This window comes from Porites lutea, chromosome 2, assembly GCF_958299795.1.
Source record: "Porites lutea chromosome 2, jaPorLute2.1, whole genome shotgun sequence".
NCBI classification, from domain to species: domain Eukaryota; kingdom Metazoa; phylum Cnidaria; class Anthozoa; order Scleractinia; family Poritidae; genus Porites; species Porites lutea.
In genome coordinates, this window is record NC_133202.1 from 29295009 (window position 1) to 29313297 (window position 18289).

The 18289-nt window shown below is 41.6% G+C and overlaps 1 protein-coding gene across 2 annotated transcripts in view; it reads left to right on the top strand.

Annotated features, from left to right (window-relative positions):
- Positions 1–18289, top strand: part of LOC140928238 (uncharacterized) — a 77478-nt gene that overhangs the window by 17110 nt on the left and 42079 nt on the right. For both annotated transcript variants that reach the window (XM_073377958.1, XM_073377959.1), the window contains 9 exons: positions 1058–1134; positions 1530–1569; positions 2339–2409; positions 3079–3148; positions 4699–4780; positions 5564–5657; positions 6123–6177; positions 7578–7681; positions 8196–8264. In XM_073377958.1, coding sequence (XP_073234059.1) covers positions 1058–1134; positions 1530–1569; positions 2339–2409; positions 3079–3148; positions 4699–4780; positions 5564–5657; positions 6123–6177; positions 7578–7681; positions 8196–8264 — 662 coding nt within the window. The remainder of the gene's footprint in view (positions 1–1057; positions 1135–1529; positions 1570–2338; positions 2410–3078; positions 3149–4698; positions 4781–5563; positions 5658–6122; positions 6178–7577; positions 7682–8195; positions 8265–18289) is intronic.

The following is an 18289-nucleotide window of genomic DNA, read 5'->3' on the forward strand; positions in this document are numbered from 1 at the left end:
AAGAAGCCTTTCTGGCCTTTCAAGTTTATCTCAACAAATTATTATGTATATGTATTCCCTTAATGAAAAAGGCAAACTGTTGAAATGATAATCAGTGAGTACCTTTCATATGGGAGTCACCCCACCCGCAAAGTTGTCAATGGGGAGCTTAAGCAACGACGACGGCGACGTCAACGAGAACGGCAACAAAGCAGTAGGTTTAGATTGGCAGAACAACAACATTGCGCTTGCATCACGCCTTTTTGTACATGTCGTTGCCGTCACTGCACGACTACGACTTAAAAATGCCTAATTTCACGTGTTGAGGAGAACGTGAACACATGAGAACGACTTTGTTTTTCTTTTCTGAAACTTCGATGCAGTCTTAGAATTCAACCCCGGAAAAATTGGCAACATTTGACGGATTGAACGAGATGAAATAAGCGCGATAAAGTTTAAAGCAGCTGGAATTCACCTTTTAAGTGACGTTTTCGTAGCCGTAGTCGTCCTTATTATTTTATTAAGCTCCCTAATATCGACAGGGGCCGGGCTGGGAGACTTCCCCTGGCAATTATGAGCATGACGCGCGGGTACGTTCACAGGAAACAAAAGGAAAACAGAACCTAAAACAATTCCTAGCTGTTCAGTTGCCTAATTATTGTTAATGTAACTGGCAGCTTGAAATCTTAGCAACAGCCCTGCTGGGCGCAGGGTAAAATGTTATGAGACTCACAACTTTTAGATAGTATTTGCTGCCCTTAACTGTGTCAAATTGATTCGTGAAGAAATTTCAAAACATAAGTTTGCAAAGTTGTCGGTATTGATTAATAAGACTACAAAAATCCTAGCCTTGATTCTTCACATAGCATGTTTTTCTTTGTTTTCTTGTCTGCACAAATAATCAATGAGCATGAATTAAGCATAATCATGAACTGCCTCCCTACACTTCATTATTGGTAGTGCCTCTAGCTCTTGTCACTCCACCCTAACCTCTATAAATTTTAGTTTTGCCCCTACTGAACACTTAAGCATTTGAGGCATGAAAACGTATTGGTAATGTTCTAAACGTTTTTTTTAGCTATTTGGTGCTCTCATTAGAGGATGTGCTCAGCAGTTATCTTCCATCAAACTTGCTGGAAACAACTTTACCTCAAAGTAAGAAAACAAATTAACCCTCATCTTGGTTAACAATTCTTCTGTTTAAAACTACCTTCTCTAATGTTAGGAGAATGGAATATTTGGAGCAAAATTCATTTGAACATTAACTTTTTCCCTTTATTACTCATGTTGGTTCATGTATTCAATCCTTCTTTTGTCCACATGTCATAACAAAAAATTTCATTCCTAGTTCTGTGACTTGTGTGACTTCCACTTTTTATCTAGTTTGTTGGATGTTTACTTTAAAGACTGTTTGTCTTTTTCAAATTCACTCTTAATTTTGTGATACTAAGCGTAAATTTCAACAAATCCCCTTACCGTACAAGATGGTATAGATACTGTGCATGTACGTTCTCTTTCATTCAATTTGTTTCTGTGTATTTTCTATTTAGAAAAAGTAAAGATGCTGTTGTACCACCATCCTTTACACAGGTGGGATAACGAAGTTCCTTATGGTTTTCAAACAGAAAAAAAAAAAAAAAAATTCAAGGGTGCATTCCGTGTTATAATGTTTAAGAGCAGATGGTTTAATTGCGGGCTACCAGAGAAGCCAGCAGTCCTAATCTCCAGGTTGCTATTACGCATGATTGGCACGAATATAGCTAGCATTCGTTTGGACTTCAACTAGAAATGAGTAGAATACATAGAACGCAATCTAATCACGCGCATTTGGGATTTCTGAACTATCACGCGTAATATGATCACGCGTGTTTTGACCCTCTATCACGTTAAACTTACTCAAAGCACTAGCGTTGAAACAAGAGCAGTTTGAAACATGCCCGCACTACCTAATCTTTGGTTATTACTAGTATTAGAACCATGCGATGGAGACTAGCAGTTCCTGGGTCCACCCAAGGGCCATGAAAAGCTGGTTGCCAATTAACCCTTTTAATGCCGCTAATTGTGGGCAAATGAAAATTCGAATGGTAACACCATAGGCCTTGATTTGATTTGATTTTTGGCGTACAATCAGACCTTAAAATTAAAAATTAGAGGGTATCTCGTAATAACATGGCCTTGGAATGAAAGTGTTGACGAGATTGTAATGGTAACGAGGTTACTAGATAGAAAATGCCCTCATGAGGGTCTCTAACGTTTTGGCCAGAATACGTGGTCTTAATAGCAGGGTGACAGTGAGGTTGAGTTTCTTTGTCAGTGACTGATGGTCACTACTGGTGTCATTCGTATATATATTTTTTAGTTTTTCAGCAGTTCCCAGGCTCTAAAATTCTTAGATGTGTCTGACTGTAAATTGCACGCAGATGCTGTCAGGTAAGGTATCTTGTTTAAATCGAAGCTTTTGTATACTGGCAGTTAGATATAATCAAGTCGAAGTAAAGCTCCTTTAGGTGCTGCTACTGGTTTCCTTTGTAATTCTTTACAACATGCAGCTGACTAACATTTCCATGCTACATCCTGCCAAGAGTCAACCACTGATTACTAGTGCTCTTTCTAAGCAGCGTTTTAGCCTGATAAAGTGGGAAGTACAACCTTACTTCTCTTCTAAGCTCTTCGTGAGGGTGGTAACACCTTTGTTAATGCCTGAATTGAATTGCATTATGAAGTTCTAATCAGCAAGTAAAGTACAGCGTTTTTGAGAGAATGGTTTTAGTAAAAGCCTAATGTTTTGGCTTCTAGGGGACAATGACAGTACTCATGGCTGCTCTGTCCTACAGAACTTGGGTTAATCTTCATATTGGTGGGCTTATTATGAGTTGAATACAAAGTCGCTACCACAAATTTTATGAATGGCTGGAAACCTGGGCCATCATAGGGTCATAGGGTCATAACTCTGGAAAACGTGCTCGATGCTTGTTGCTCTTATTCATATTCCACCTACTTTTGAAATAACTCCTTTGTTTAAACCTCTTGTGATAAAATATTGTTGTTTAATTTCGATGCATCACTAAATTAGTTTTTTTTAACACTCTTATTTCTTAGAGCGATCCTTCAAGGACTACATGAGAACAGTGTCATTTCTGATGTTGAGGTCAACATAAGCAACAATGAAGTAAGTAATAAGCTATTTCAGAGTTGCCCCAAGCTTCTGTTTCAAAGCGAGGTTAAGTGCTCAGCCTTTGATATGAAAATGATTTTTTATTCTTATGCAAATAAAACTCATTTTCACAAGAATGGTTTTACACTTGGCCTGGTTGTGAAAGTGACAGTTTTTGGAACTCGGAAATAGCCTGTTAATAGTGTGAATCACCTTTCGCCTGAAATCTATCTTATTTTACGCGTTTTTTCAAATATGATGGCTACGATTGCCACAAAAAAGGAAAGTAATCAAAATACAGTCGTTTGATTAATTCTTGTATTATATCATGATGGTCAACAACAATTGTCATACAAACAAATTCCAAAACTGAGACCAACAATTTCAACGAAATCGAATATTTCGTTCGAATCGCTTGAACTTTATCACCGATTAAACGAGGTTACGTATTAAAAAGGTTGTTACGTATTCCCAGGGGGATCTCTCCCTCGTCCCTATTCAGAGAGGGTTTCCTTTATTTGGTGGCGACGGCGTCCCTTTGGCGCGGCGCTTGATGGTGTGATTTTCGTCTTAAGAACCAGTCTTCACTCTGATTTTTCACTACGCGTCTATAGTATAGTAGGGATCAGTTGGGCCTCTTTTTGGGCAGGAGTCTCGTTAAGGAAGGCAGGAATTCATGAACGCCCCTGATGTCATAGCGTTTTGTCTTTATCTTATGATTAAAATGCGGTAGATTCTTGGTTAAGATTAAGTCATGTGCTATTTTAAGGTGGACTAACCGGTTGGTGGTGGAGGTAAAACGATGGAGGTGTGGTGGTGGCAGTAGTGGTGGTGGTGGTGGTGCAGGAGGGAAAATAATAGAGATGTGGTTGTGGTGGTGGTTGGAAAACAATAGAAATGTGGTGGAGGTGTTGGAGGAGAAAAAACAGTAGAATGTGGTGGTGGTGGTAAAACAGTAGAAACTGGTAGTGGTGGTGGTGGCGGCAGGGGGAGTGAAAAATTGTTGTCCTTGGTATAAGCTAAAAGAGCTAGTTTCACGTCGTCTTCATTTAATAGGCGCGATTCGCGCACCATAAATCAGTAAACCGGAACCAGGAAAATTAAATGTCTGTAATGGACAATAACGGCAGCAGGAAATAGAACGCACATGATTACGTTACGACTCAGTGATTTTAAGTCACACGCGAGTTAGCGCTTGTTTTCTTCGACAACATGAGTCGGCAAATACTTGTAAAGCAAGACTTTCATCAACCTTAAAATAACTAGATAACCTGTCCAGCCGTTCGGCGTTCATGTATTCCTGCCCTCCTTAATGAGACTTCTGTCCAAACGAAAGGCCCAACCGGTCCGTACTAAACTACTCGCATCCGATATACGTAAAACACATCGGCCTGAAACAAATAGAAAATCACAGGTTCTTCCTTTCGTGTATTTTATTCTGTACCTCTAGCTGTTCCCATATATTCCCTGCGATCGCGGGTGAACGTTTCTTTTTTTCAGTGATCCAGCGATCCCAAAGATCGTTGCGATCTTATGAAAACAAGCCTCTATTTGATGTCTTGCAGTTAAGAGGTCCTGGAGCCAAAGCCATTTCAGATAACATATCCAAGCTTAAGTGTGTCAGTAGACTGGATATAAGCGATAATGGTGAGTATGAATAATAACCTGCAACGTAAGCCTTTCACTCCTAAAATTGGTCAAAGAAGGAAAAGCTCAGGAAAATTCACATTTCTTTTTATAAAATGTGTAGTTCCAGAAAATATGCATACTTCCCCCACGGAGGGCACTTTTGTTTTAGACCCCCACCCCCTTAGAATTTTCATTCCAGTTGGTGCCTGTCATTCCCACTTCGTTGGGTACCCCCTGGAAAGAACATTTCCGTCAAAAATACTCTTGCACTGTACTTATGTACACTTTACTTCTTCTTCCATCAAATTGGCCTTTTTTATGCTAGAGACGTTAAATTTGTCATGAGACGACTTAAACGTCTAGTGTAAAAACGGTAAATAAGACAGACGCATTTAACGTCTGACGACATAAACGTCTTGTGTTACGCACTTAACAGACAACTTCAACGCCTCAGACGTTAAATGCGTCTAATATTAAAACGGTACGCCTTAAACTGGGGCGTCCAACCCGTCCAGAAACGACTGGAAGGAGTCAGTGTTTCGTCTTTTTTCAGAAAAGTCTGTTTTTTCAATGTTTTCGTCTCCTTTTATGCGTCCCGTTATTGCACCAGACGACTTTAACTTTATACTCGCTGTTCTGGAAACTAGCCCGCCGCGCTCGTTAAATGCGTCTAAAGACGGCCATTGGCCTACTGCCAATGTATAGGTGTTTATGGGTGCCATTCTGCACGCCTCTTTACAGTACTTGACCTGTGTTGTTATGGCCTCCTTGAATGCTAATCGCTCCCTTTTCTCGTTTTAGGCTTTGAAGGAGATTTAGTCAAGATACTTGAGAAGCTGTCTTCCAACAAATCTCTTAGATATTTAAACTTAGGGCAGAATACAAAACACGCCAGGTAAGATATCAAAAAGCTCTGTTTTAAAGTTATCAGTATTAGTTAGCGTGCACCTAAGAATCTCACATAGTCAGCCGACACCCTCGCCTAATCAATACCAGCATTAGCCTGCGTGGCGTACGATTCTTCTGGAGTGTTTTCCTTTTGTGGTTCGTAAACTAAGAGACTCAACCGCGCGAATGCGGAACCGAGGACTACAAAAAACCCATCGTTTTCTGTTTCGACCTCGGTTCAGCTTTTGCGCGTCTTTAACTCTTACTTTGCGAACCACAAAACAAAACCCGTCAGCTACACGGGCTTGAGCAGCATTTATTGTTGAAAACTTTATAGTCACTAACAATTTAACTGTCGATAGATAGACTGTTATTTCAAAGTAAAATCATTGTCATTATTGTTCATATACAACTCTTTTTTGATTGAAAAGAAATTTTCAGTAGCAATTCTACACCTGTTATTTTATTACAGGAGTTACGCTGCTGTTATGGAAGCACTAGTTCAGCTTATTTCTGAGGAAAACTCGGTTTGTAATTCTTAATTGTATAAGAATTAGCAAACATAGGTTGCTAACATAACTATCACGGTACTTCAACTCCCTGCTCTTGTACCAATTTCCTATTATTAGATTCTTTTTTTTTTTCACTTAATGTAATGTAAAAGGTCAATGTCTATTGTTTTTCGTTCTTACGTTTTTCTGGAAAGGGAAACAAACTTGACTTATAGTCTTTCTTGTACCCCGTCTAAACTGTAAGCTAAGCTCGTGGGGCTGTTTTAAGGAGAGGAAACCAAGATATTACAACCCCCTCCCCTCCCCCACCCCAGAAAATATAAGGAGTGCCAGCATTCCATACTGAGATTTGTGGCAAAGTCTGCGCAACCGAAGTGGTCAGTGGTTTCCTTTGAGTGTCTTCGACCAATCCTTGTTAACCTGCTGATTCAAATGACATAAGGTGATGCCCAGTCTCCTTGTAGTGACAAATTTGGACTGCACCAGTCCTATAAAGGAAACCTGCTTTTAACGAAAATGTTAAATGTAATTCGCACGGAACCACTCACGGGGTCGGAAGAGCGCTTTACTGCAGAGTGGGAGTTCGTGGGTTTGTTCCTCAGGGCCAGACCAATATTCTATGTTTTCACTGTCACGCTATCAAACGTAAAAATGCAAACCAGTCAATACAGAATGTTCAGAATCTGGGAAATGAAAGAAGATGAATATACAAAAAGCCTCGCCAAGAATCTGGCGTAATTCGTATGCGAGATATTCGGAAAAAAGTTTTGACTAAATTTGTAAGGCTTTGTATGGAGCCGCCATGTTGATGTCCCTTTGAGGGGCACAAATATGGCCGCCGGAAACCAACAGAAACATCTGTTTTTGAGTTTCCTACTTTGCGTGAATTTATCGCTTGATGAATTCATAAAGATTAAAGTAATATTTATTCTAAGATAAGGAATGTTTGGATAACAAAATCTCAAAAAATCAGTAATGTTTTTAACCCAGACAAGGACTTTCTCGGCCGCCAGCTAACTGCCGCGTCACTCAAAAGCCTGGAAATTCAGCTGTCTTCTATCGCAAAAAGAAGAACCCTTTGAAACCTAAAATTTGTGTAAATAAAGGTTTTTAGGTGCTGTAATACCTCATGAAAGTAGAAACTCAAAAGAATTGATAATTTCTTAGTTTGAATTTCGGTGACGTCATGTGAAAACCCCTAATTCACGGTCTTAAAACAGCTAAGAAATGAAGGTACTACTTGTGCCCTGCCAACCGCTAGACATTCGCGTGGCTCAGACGACCACGTGGAATGGGTGTCCCGTCTCCCGTTGGAGTCGTGATGATAGTGTTCTAAGTTCGTATTTGGTGCTAAATACATTGACCCTCGAATAAAGCGCTTTTTGCTTACTTCTCCGTGTTTATGTTTTTTTTAGCATCTAGAATCCATCTCCTTAGCTGAGTCTAAACTAAAACATGAACTCGACCCACTTCTGGATGCTCTTGGTACGAACGAAAGTCTGAAAGAACTTGATATCAGGTTAGGAAACTTATACTTCCTTTGTATTGTTTAACATCACATACGCTTTGACCCAGATTGACCCAACCGATCGATCATCGATTATAATCGGAGAAATATCTTTGTAAGAATTCCATTTATTTTTTTAACTGCGTGCAAGGCAAAGTAATATAAATTTAAGGTAATTTTTCCCAGAAAATGCACCTGCAATCAAATGTGAACGAAACAACCCTTAGAATTATACACAGACGTGGTGCTGTGTCTTAGCACACGACAGACATGTGAAATATATTAGAAAAGGGCTAAAAATGGATTACAGCCACATACTTCGTCTATTTCAATGAAAACATCAAAGGATTTTTTTCTTATTTGTCAACAATAGATGTTTTGGGGGGGCGGGGGGTTGGGTTGATAATCAATTGAACATTTTTCATAATCGATTACTGCATCGCTTAATGTTTTCAACTGATTATTTATCATAATCGATACCTCTAACATCTCAAGATTTTTCTTATGAATTCATTTGCTTTTTTAGCGGAAATCAAATGGGTGATGACGGTGCTCGGATCCTTGCCAAGGCCCTTCAGATCAACAGTAAACTCAGGTAAGAGCTGTTCACGGTGTTTTAGAACCATTTTGTGGCGTGGACCTACCGCTATTGGTTGCACTTGAACTTTTGTACCGGTAAATAGTTACGTATTTTGGCCAATCGTGAGGAGGTTAGTTCGTTCTTCTGTAGATAGCGGTGAATTCAAAAGTCTGAACGCGCTAAAAAGCTTCAAAGGAACTCGAAGGGACAAAGCCTAAAAGTATGTATTCGGACGTTTCAACGTGAGACGTAATACTGTAAATTTACAAACTACGTCTTACAGTGGAAGTACAATGGAACCACGCCTTACGGCCACCTCGTTATTACGGCTAGTTTTTTTCGGGCCGGCAAAACGGCCATACATTTCCTTATTAAAAAATAACAAAATCGATAACAATCGATGGAAATCGATAACAAGCAATAATCTTGAGGTAAATATATTCTGAACACGACGATGCTATTTGGCAAGCAGCACCCATAAGACCCGCTTTAGCGTAACACATTTTATTTTTGATGTTTTCAGCAACTACTCCAGGCGCAGTCTTCACCAGATTCTATTTATTTGTTTCTTTCGTTTCCTGGTTTGTTTTAATAGAGCTTTACATGTCCATTCAATCCAGACGTAGTTCTTTCTTAATGCGACTCATCAAAATCATAAGAACACTGATTTTGTTCTTTGTCATGCTCCATATTTATGGGGTTGCTACCTAGCGACAATGAGTTTTTTCTGCCACTTTTGCAGTAGTATTTCTTTCCTAGTCATAACTGTAACAAAATTCTCAAATCTAATTGCCTATCAACTGCCCTGATTTCAGCCTCAATAGGACAGTTTTAGGACAGTACGCGTCGTGCCTAAGTAATTGGACAGTATGCGCCATCACGCGCGCGCTTAAATGACTTTTTTTTTTCACTGCTAGCAAAAAAATTTTTGAATTTCTTGTGTTTTGATCTAAAAAAGAGCCTGATACATCGCAAATTTGGTTAAAATTGTGATTAATTGGTAACAGAACCTCGTGTCGTCTAATTCGGTCTGTGATCATACTCGTGATTAAACAAATCGGACTCCCGCTACGCGGTCGTCCGATTTTGTTAATCACTCGTATGATTACAGACCGATTTGGACTCCACTCAGTGCTTTTACCTAGCCTGAATTTCATCGGAATTGCTTCGAGTCGTTTTCTCCTCTCAGCAATGTCTGAATCGACCAGCCATTAATGCCGTCCAGTGACGTTACTACTACCCGAAAACCGGGTAGCGATTTTGATTGGCTGGTTGTCTAAACATTCGCATAGTTAAGTATAATTATGAGAAATTTTAGCGGGATTGTCGCTTGATATTCAGCGGATCGCATCGGTGGCATACTTGCGTGGAGTTCAAGCATTTCGATAATGTTTATCGTAAACAGCAAAATTGCCCTTGCCTTCAAAACTGAATTGCTAAATTGAACTGCGAATGAAGAATCATTGCGAAGAGTTGGTAGGTTTTTCATTTAGAGATGCTTTGTGGTTTCCGCAGTGATTTTGTTTATGCGAAGTTTCTGAGACCAATGTCATCTCATTCGACCTTCTTGCTGTTTTCAAGGTCAAGTGTAATGATTCTTGTTTTCTTGTTTTCTTTTTTCTTCGTTAAGGACCAAATAGCTTCTTTTCACTAAAGGAAATTGTTGTGTTTTTAAACTAAGTGTTCTGTGTGTGTAATTGTTTTATTGCGTGATTGCGACCGAGTTTGAATTACAACCGGTTCAGAGTACTGCGTGCAGTTGATAGTTTTAACGTTAAAGATGAATTACGATCGAAAAGAGTCAGTCAGCTGTTCTGAATCATGTAGACAATTCCAAACGATATTTTCTGGTTTGCCACTTAAAAATCGCGTTTAACTTTGTGCCTGAATTAAAGCAAAGGAGTAGTGCCATTAACGGCCGGTCGATTCAGGCGTTACTGAGGGAGTAATAACGACTGGAAGTAATCGGATGAAGTTTAGGCTATCCTGTTACCATTACTTATTATGAACTGTGCTTATGCTAAAAACTCAAACCAAAGAGAAATTCGTTCCTGTTAGTGCATTGTTCTTTTAGTATTGTATCAATTGAAGACATCGTGGTAATGTTGCACTTCTACCGAATAATGACTTAAGTCTTTTCCGATAATAATCGATAGTAATCGATAACAATCCTTAAAAATTATTATCGATTAACATCGGAAATCGGTATTCATGGTTCGTACAATCTTGAAAAGGTCTTGAATTTTAGTAGTCGTCTTGAAGAGTCCTTGAATTCTGTTAAGGTCCTTGAAAACTACTTGATTTCAATAAAAGGCCTTCTAAAGTCATTGAAATTCACTACCTTGTCTCCCCTAGACATCGGTTTTCTGTAAAATTAGTTTATTTCGCCGACAAAAATCGGGCTCATCCTACAGATCCATCGATCTAAGAAGTCCATCTGTCTACAGATCCGCCTATCCACAGATCCACCGATCTACGGATCCATCGATCTACCAAGCCATCGATCTTCAGATCCATCGATCTACAGATCCACCAATCTATAAATTCATCAATCTACAGATCTATCGATCTACGGATCCGTCGACCTACAGATCCATAGATCTACGGATCCATCGATTTATAGATCCATCGATCTATCAAGCCATCGATCTGCAAATCCGCCGATCCACAGATCCACCGCTCTACGGATCCATCGATCTACATATCCATCTTTCTACCAAGCCATCGATCTACAGATCCACCGATCTACAGATCTATCAATCTACGGATCCGTCGACGTACAGATCCATAGATCTACGGACCCATCGATTTATAGATCCATCGATCTACCAAGCCATCGATGTACAGATCCTCCGTCTTCCGATCCATCAATCTACACATACACCGATTTACAGATCTATTGATCTACAGATCCATCAGTCTCACATCCACCGATTTATAGATCCATCAATGTACAGATCCACCGATCAGGATATACAGAGCCACCGATCCACAGAATCATCGATCTACCGATCCATCAAACTACTAGATCCATCGATCTACAGATTCACTGATCTACCGATCCGTCGATCTACTGATCCATAGGTCTACGGATTCGTCGATTTACAGATCCATCGATTTACCAAGCCATCTATCTACATATCCATCGATATATCAAGCCATCGATCTACAGATCAATCGATCTACAGATCCATAAAGCTACCGATTTAGTAATCTACAGATCAACCGACTTGTAGATCCACTGATCTACAGATCCACTGATCTAGCGATCTACAGATCCACTTATCAAGTGATCTACCGATCCACCGATCTAGCGATCTACAGATCCACTTATCAAGTGATCTACCGATCTAGCGATCTACAGATCCATAGATCTAGTGATCTACAGCCCCACCGTTCTAGCGATCTACAGATCCACTTATCAAGTGATCTACCGATCCACTGATCTAGCGATCTACAGATCCACTTATCAAGTGATCTACCGATCTAGCGATCTACAGATCCACCGATCTACAGATCAACCGATCTAGCGATCTACAGATCCACCGATCTAGCGATCTACAGATCCATAGATCTAGTGATCTACAGCTCCACCGTTCTAGCGATGTACAGATCCACTTATCAAGTGATCTACCGATCCACCGATCTAGCGATCTACAGATCCACCGGTGTAGCGATCTACAGATCCACCGATCTAGCAATCTACAGATCCAGCGATCCACAGATCTACCGATCTAGCGATCTACAGATCCACCGATCTACAGATCAATCGATCTAGCGATCTACAGATCCACCGATCTAGCGATCTACAGATCCATAGATCTAGTGATCTACAGCTCCACCGTTCTAGCGATCTACAGATCCACTTATCAAGTGATCTACCGATCTAGCGATCTACAGATCCACCGATCTACAGATCCACCGATCTAGCAATCTACAGATCCAGCGATCCACAGATCTAGCGATTTAGCGATCTAGCGATCGACAGATCCATTAGTCTGAGATCATGCCCTCTCCCTATTATCCCTTTATGTCTCTCACGGGAAGAGGGCATGATACATTTGTTTGTCGGATTACATGTAAAAAAGCCGGAATCTGGACTTTTTTCTGATTGGATAGGAAACAATACGGATGATTTGCGCTGTTCCAATTGGCCAAAATGCCGCCATCCGTTAGTTGTTGTTGATTCCAGTCTGCATTTTTGCTTGCGTCATGAGCAGTGACTACACACGCGAGTTCGTTATAAAATTTCTGCCGGCTCAGTTTTTTTGAATTTGAAGAATGCCTAAATAGAAATTTCACCCATTGAAATATTTTCCATGTCATCGTATACTAAAAAGTTGCAGTCAAAAATTCACCCATCATTTGAATGCAATTTGATGCCGGCTACAAGTTACAGAAGCGACAAACGGGTTCACTTTTCAAATAATCAATTCATGAATGGAATCTTGACCTGGTTTGACTGTAATTCCTCCTTCAGAAACCTGCGAATTATTCTGAGCGATCTTCGCTTTCACAACACCTTTCAGTTCGTAAAATATGGTGCTTCAGCCTAATTTTTTTTCACTGCTTTCGGCACAGAACGAAGTTAACGTGCTTTAACCAGTAAATTCTTTATTATTTGTAGCTGTTTAATAAAGGTACGGCAGCTCCAGCTAGTAGTATTTGAACACATTTTAAAATTCTTTTTAGAAAGCGCCATCTGAACATGGACGTACTTAAAAATTTTGTTTTCCCTAAAATTGATTTTAAAAGAGATATTATTGTGCCAAAATTTGATTCCCGTATGGTAAACGCTTATTGGCTAATAAAATGACAGGTCAAGGAGACGTTAGATTATGTAAATTAGGGGGCGGTTAACGGCTCGTTAAATAAATGTATCAGGCGTTAATTTTTTCCTCTCTCGAGCCAAAGAAACAAAGAAGCAAAAAAAAAAACCGCCTGATCTCAGGTTACACATCCATAGATCTAGTGATCTACAGCTCCACCGTTCTAGCGATGTACAGATCCACTTATCAAGTGATCTACCGATCCACCCATCTAGCGATCTACAGATCCACCGATTTAGCGATATAAAGGTCCACCGATCTAGCAATCTAAAGATCCACCGATCTAGCGATCTGCAGATCCACAGATCTAGTGATCTACAGCTCCACCGTTCTAGCGATGTACAGATCCACTTATCAACTGATCTACCGATCAACCAATCTAGAGATCTACAGCTCCACCGTTCTAGAGATCTACAGATCCACCGATCTAGCAATCTAAAGATCCACCGATCTAGCGATCTACAGATCCATTGATTTAGCATTCTACAGATCCAGCGATCTACAGATCCATAGATCTGGTGATCTAGAGCTCCACCGTTCTAGTGATCTACAGATCCACTTATCAACTGATCTACCGATCAACCAATCTAGAGATCTACAGCTCCACCGTTCTAGAGATCTACAGATCCACTTATCAAGTGATCTACCGATCCACCGATCTAGCGATCTACAGATCCACCGATCTAGCAATCTACAGATCCAGCGATCCACAGATCTAGCGATTTAGCGATCTAGCGATCTAGCGATCTACAGATCCACCGATCTAGCGATCTACAGATCCATAGATCTAGTCATCTTCAGCTCCACCGTTCTAGCGATCTACAGATCCACTTATCAACTGATCTACCGATCAACCAATCTAGAGATCTACAGCTCCACCGTTCTAGAGATCTACAGATCCACTTATCAAGTGATCTACCGATCCACCGATCTAGCGATCTACAGATCCACCGATCTAGCAATCTACAGATCCAGCGATCCACAGATCTAGCGATTTAGCGATCTAGCGATCTAGCGATCTACAGATCCACCGATCTAGCGATCTACAGATCCATAGATCTAGTGATCTTCAGCTCCACCGTTCTAGCGATCTACAGATCCACTTATCAAGTGATCTACAGATCCACCGATATAACGATCTACAGATCCACCGATCTAGCGATCTACAGATCCACCGATCTAGCAATCTACAGATCCACCGATCTAGCGATCTACAGATCCATTGATTTAGCAATCTACAGATCCAGCGATCTACAGATCCATAGATCTAGTGATCTACAGCTCCACCGTTCTAGCGATGTACAGATCCACTTATCAACTGATCTACCGATCAACCAATCTAGCGATCTACAGATCCACCGATTTAGCGATATAAAGGTCCACCGATCTAGCAATCTAAAGATCCACCGATCTAGCGATCTGCAGATCCACCCCTCTAGTGATCTACAGATCCATATATCTAGTGATCTACAGCTCCACCGTTCTAGCGATCTACAGATCCACTTATCAAGTGATCTACCGATCCACCGATCTAGCGATCTACAGATCCACCGATCTAGCAATCTACAGATCCAGCGATCCACAGATCTAGCGATTTAGCGATCTAGCGATCTAGCGATCCAGCGATCTACAGATCCATAGATCTAGTGATCTACAGCTCCACCGTTCTAGCGATGTACAGATCCACTTATCAAGTGATCTACCGATCCACCGATCTAGCGATATACAGATCCACCGATTTAGCGATCTACAGGCCCACGGATCTAGCAATCTGCAGATCCACCGATCTAGCGATCTGCAGATCCACCAATCTAGCGATCTACAGGTCCATAGATCTAGTGATCTACAGCTCCACCGTTCTAGCGATCCACAGATCCACTTATCAAGTGATCTACCTATGTAGCGATCTACAGATCCACCGATCTAGCAATCTACAGATCCAGCGATCCACAGATCTAGCCATTTAGCGCTCTAGCGATCTAGCGATCTACAGATCCATAGATCTAGTGATCTACAGCTCCACCGTTCTAGCGATGTACAGATCCACTTATCAACTGATCTGCCGATCCACTGATCTAGCGATCTACAGATCCACCGATTTAGCGATCTACAGGCCCACGGATCTAGCAATCTACAGATCCACCGATCTAGCGATCTGCAGATCCACCAATCTAGCGATCTACAGGTCCATAGATCTAGTGATCTACAGCTCCACCGTTCTAGCGATCTACAGATCCACCGATCTAGCAATCTACCGATCCACCGATCTAGCGATCTACAGATCCACCGATCTAGCGATCTACAGATCCATTGATCTGGTGATCTAGAGCTCCACCGTTCTAGCGATCTACAGATCCACTTATCAACTGATCTACCGATCAACCAATCTAGAGATCTACAGCTCCACCGTTCTAGAGATCTACAGATCCACTTATCAAGTGATCTACCGATCCACCGATCTAGCGATCTACAGATCCACCGATCTAGCAATCTACAGATCCAGCGATCCACAGATCTAGCGATTTAGCGATCTAGCGATCTAGCGATCTAAAGATCCACCGATCTAGCGATCTACAGATCCATAGATCTAGTGATCTTCAGCTCCACCGTTCTAGCGATCTACAGATCCACTTATCAAGTGATCTACAGATCCACCGATATAACGATCTACAGATCCACTGATCTAGCGATCTACAGATCCACCGATCTAGCAATCTACAGATCCACCGATCTAGCGATCTACAGATCCATTGATTTAGCAATCTACAGATCCAGCGATGTACAGATCCATAGATCTAGTGATCTACAGCTCCACCGTTCTAGCGATCTACAGATCCACTTATCAAGTGATCTACCGATCCGCCGATCTAGAGATCTACAGATCCACCGATCTAGCGATCTACAGATCCACCGAACTAGCAATCTACCGATCCACCGATCTAGCGATCTACAGATCCACCGATCTAGCGATCTACAGATCCATAGATCTAGTGATCTACAGCTCCACCGTTCTAGCGATCTACAGATCCACTTATCAAGTGATCTACCGATCCGCCGATCTAGAGATCTAGAGATCCACCGATCTAGCGATCTACAGATCCACCGATCTAGCAATCTACCGATCCACCGATGTGGTGATCTACAGATCCACCGCTCTAGCGATCTACAGATCCATAGATCTAGTGATCTACAGCTCCACCGTTCTAGCGATCTACAGATCCAGTTATCAAGTGATCTACCGATCCACCGATCTAGAGATCTACAGATCCACCGATCTAGCGATCTACAGATCCATAGATCTAGTGATCTTCAGCTCCACCGTTCTAGCGATCTACAGATCCTCTTATCAAGTGATCTACAGATCCACCGATATAACGATCTACAGATCCACCGATCTAGCCATCTACAGATCCACCGATCTAGTAATCTACAGATCCACCGATCTAGCGATCTACAGATCCATTGATTTAGCAATCTACAGATCCAGCGATCTACAGATCCATAGATCTAGTGATCTACAGCTCCACCGTTCTAGCGATCTACAGATCCACTTATCAAGTGATCTAGCGATCCACCGATCTAGCGATCTACAGATTCACCGATCTAGCGATCCACAGATCCACCGATCTAGCAATCTACAGATCCAGCGATCCACAGATCTAGCGATCTAGCGATCTACAGATCCATAGATCTAGTGATCTACAGCTCCACCGTTCTGGCGATCTACAGATCCACTTATCAAGTGATCTACCGATCAAGCGATCTACAGATCCACTTATCAAGTGATCTACCGATCAAGCGATCTACAGATCCACCGATCTAGCGATTTACAGATCCACCGATCTACAGATCCACCGATCTAGCGATCTACAGATCCACCGATCTAGCGATCTACAGATCCACCGATCTGGCGATCTACAGATCCATAGATCTAGTGATCTACAGCTCCACCGTTCTAGCGATCTACAGATCCAGTTATCAAGTGATCTACCGATCCACCGATCTAGAGATCTACAGATCTACCGATCTACCGATCTACAGATCCATAGATCTAGTGATCTTCAGCTCCACCGTTCTAGCGATCTACAGATCCACTTATCAAGTGATCTAGCAATCCACCGATCTACCGATCTACAGATCCACCGATCTAGCGATCTACAGATCCATAGATCTAGTGATCTACAGCTCCACCGTTCTAGCGATCTACAGATCCAGTTATCAAGTGATCTACCGATCCACCGATCTAGAGATCTACAGATCCACCGATCTAGCGATCTACAGATCCATAGATCTAGTGATCTTCAGCTCCACCGTTCTAGCGATCTACAGATCCTCTTATCAAGTCATCTACAGATCCACCGATATAACGATCTACAGATCCACCGATCTAGCCATCTACAGATCCACCGATCTAGTAATCTACAGATCCACCGATCTAGCGATCTACAGATCCATTGATTTAGCAATCTACAGATCCAGCGATCTACAGATCCATAGATCTAGTGATCTACAGCTCCACCGTTCTAGCGATCTACAGATCCACTTATCAAGTGATCTAGCGATCCACCGATCTAGCGATCTACAGATTCACCGATCTAGCGATCCACAGATCCACCGATCTAGCAATCTACAGATCCAGCGATCCACAGATCTAGCGATCTAGCGATCTACAGATCCATAGATCTAGTGATCTACAGCTCCACCGTTCTGGCGATCTACAGATCCACTTATCAAGTGATCTACCGATCAAGCGATCTACAGATCCACTTATCAAGTGATCTACCGATCAAGCGATCTACAGATCCACCGATCTAGCGATTTACAGATCCACCGATCTACAGATCCACCGATCTAGCGATCTACAGATCCACCGATCTAGCGATCTACAGATCCACCGATCTGGCGATCTACAGATCCATAGATCTAGTGATCTACAGCTCCACCGTTCTAGCGATCTACAGATCCAGTTATCAAGTGATCTACCGATCCACCGATCTAGAGATCTACAGATCTACCGATCTACCGATCTACAGATCCATAGATCTAGTGATCTTCAGCTCCACCGTTCTAGCGATCTACAGATCCACTTATCAAGTGATCTAGCAATCCACCGATCTACCGATCTACAGATCCACCGATCTAGCGATCTACAGATCCACCGATCTAGCAATCTACAGATCCAGCGATCCACAGATGTACCGATCTAGCGAT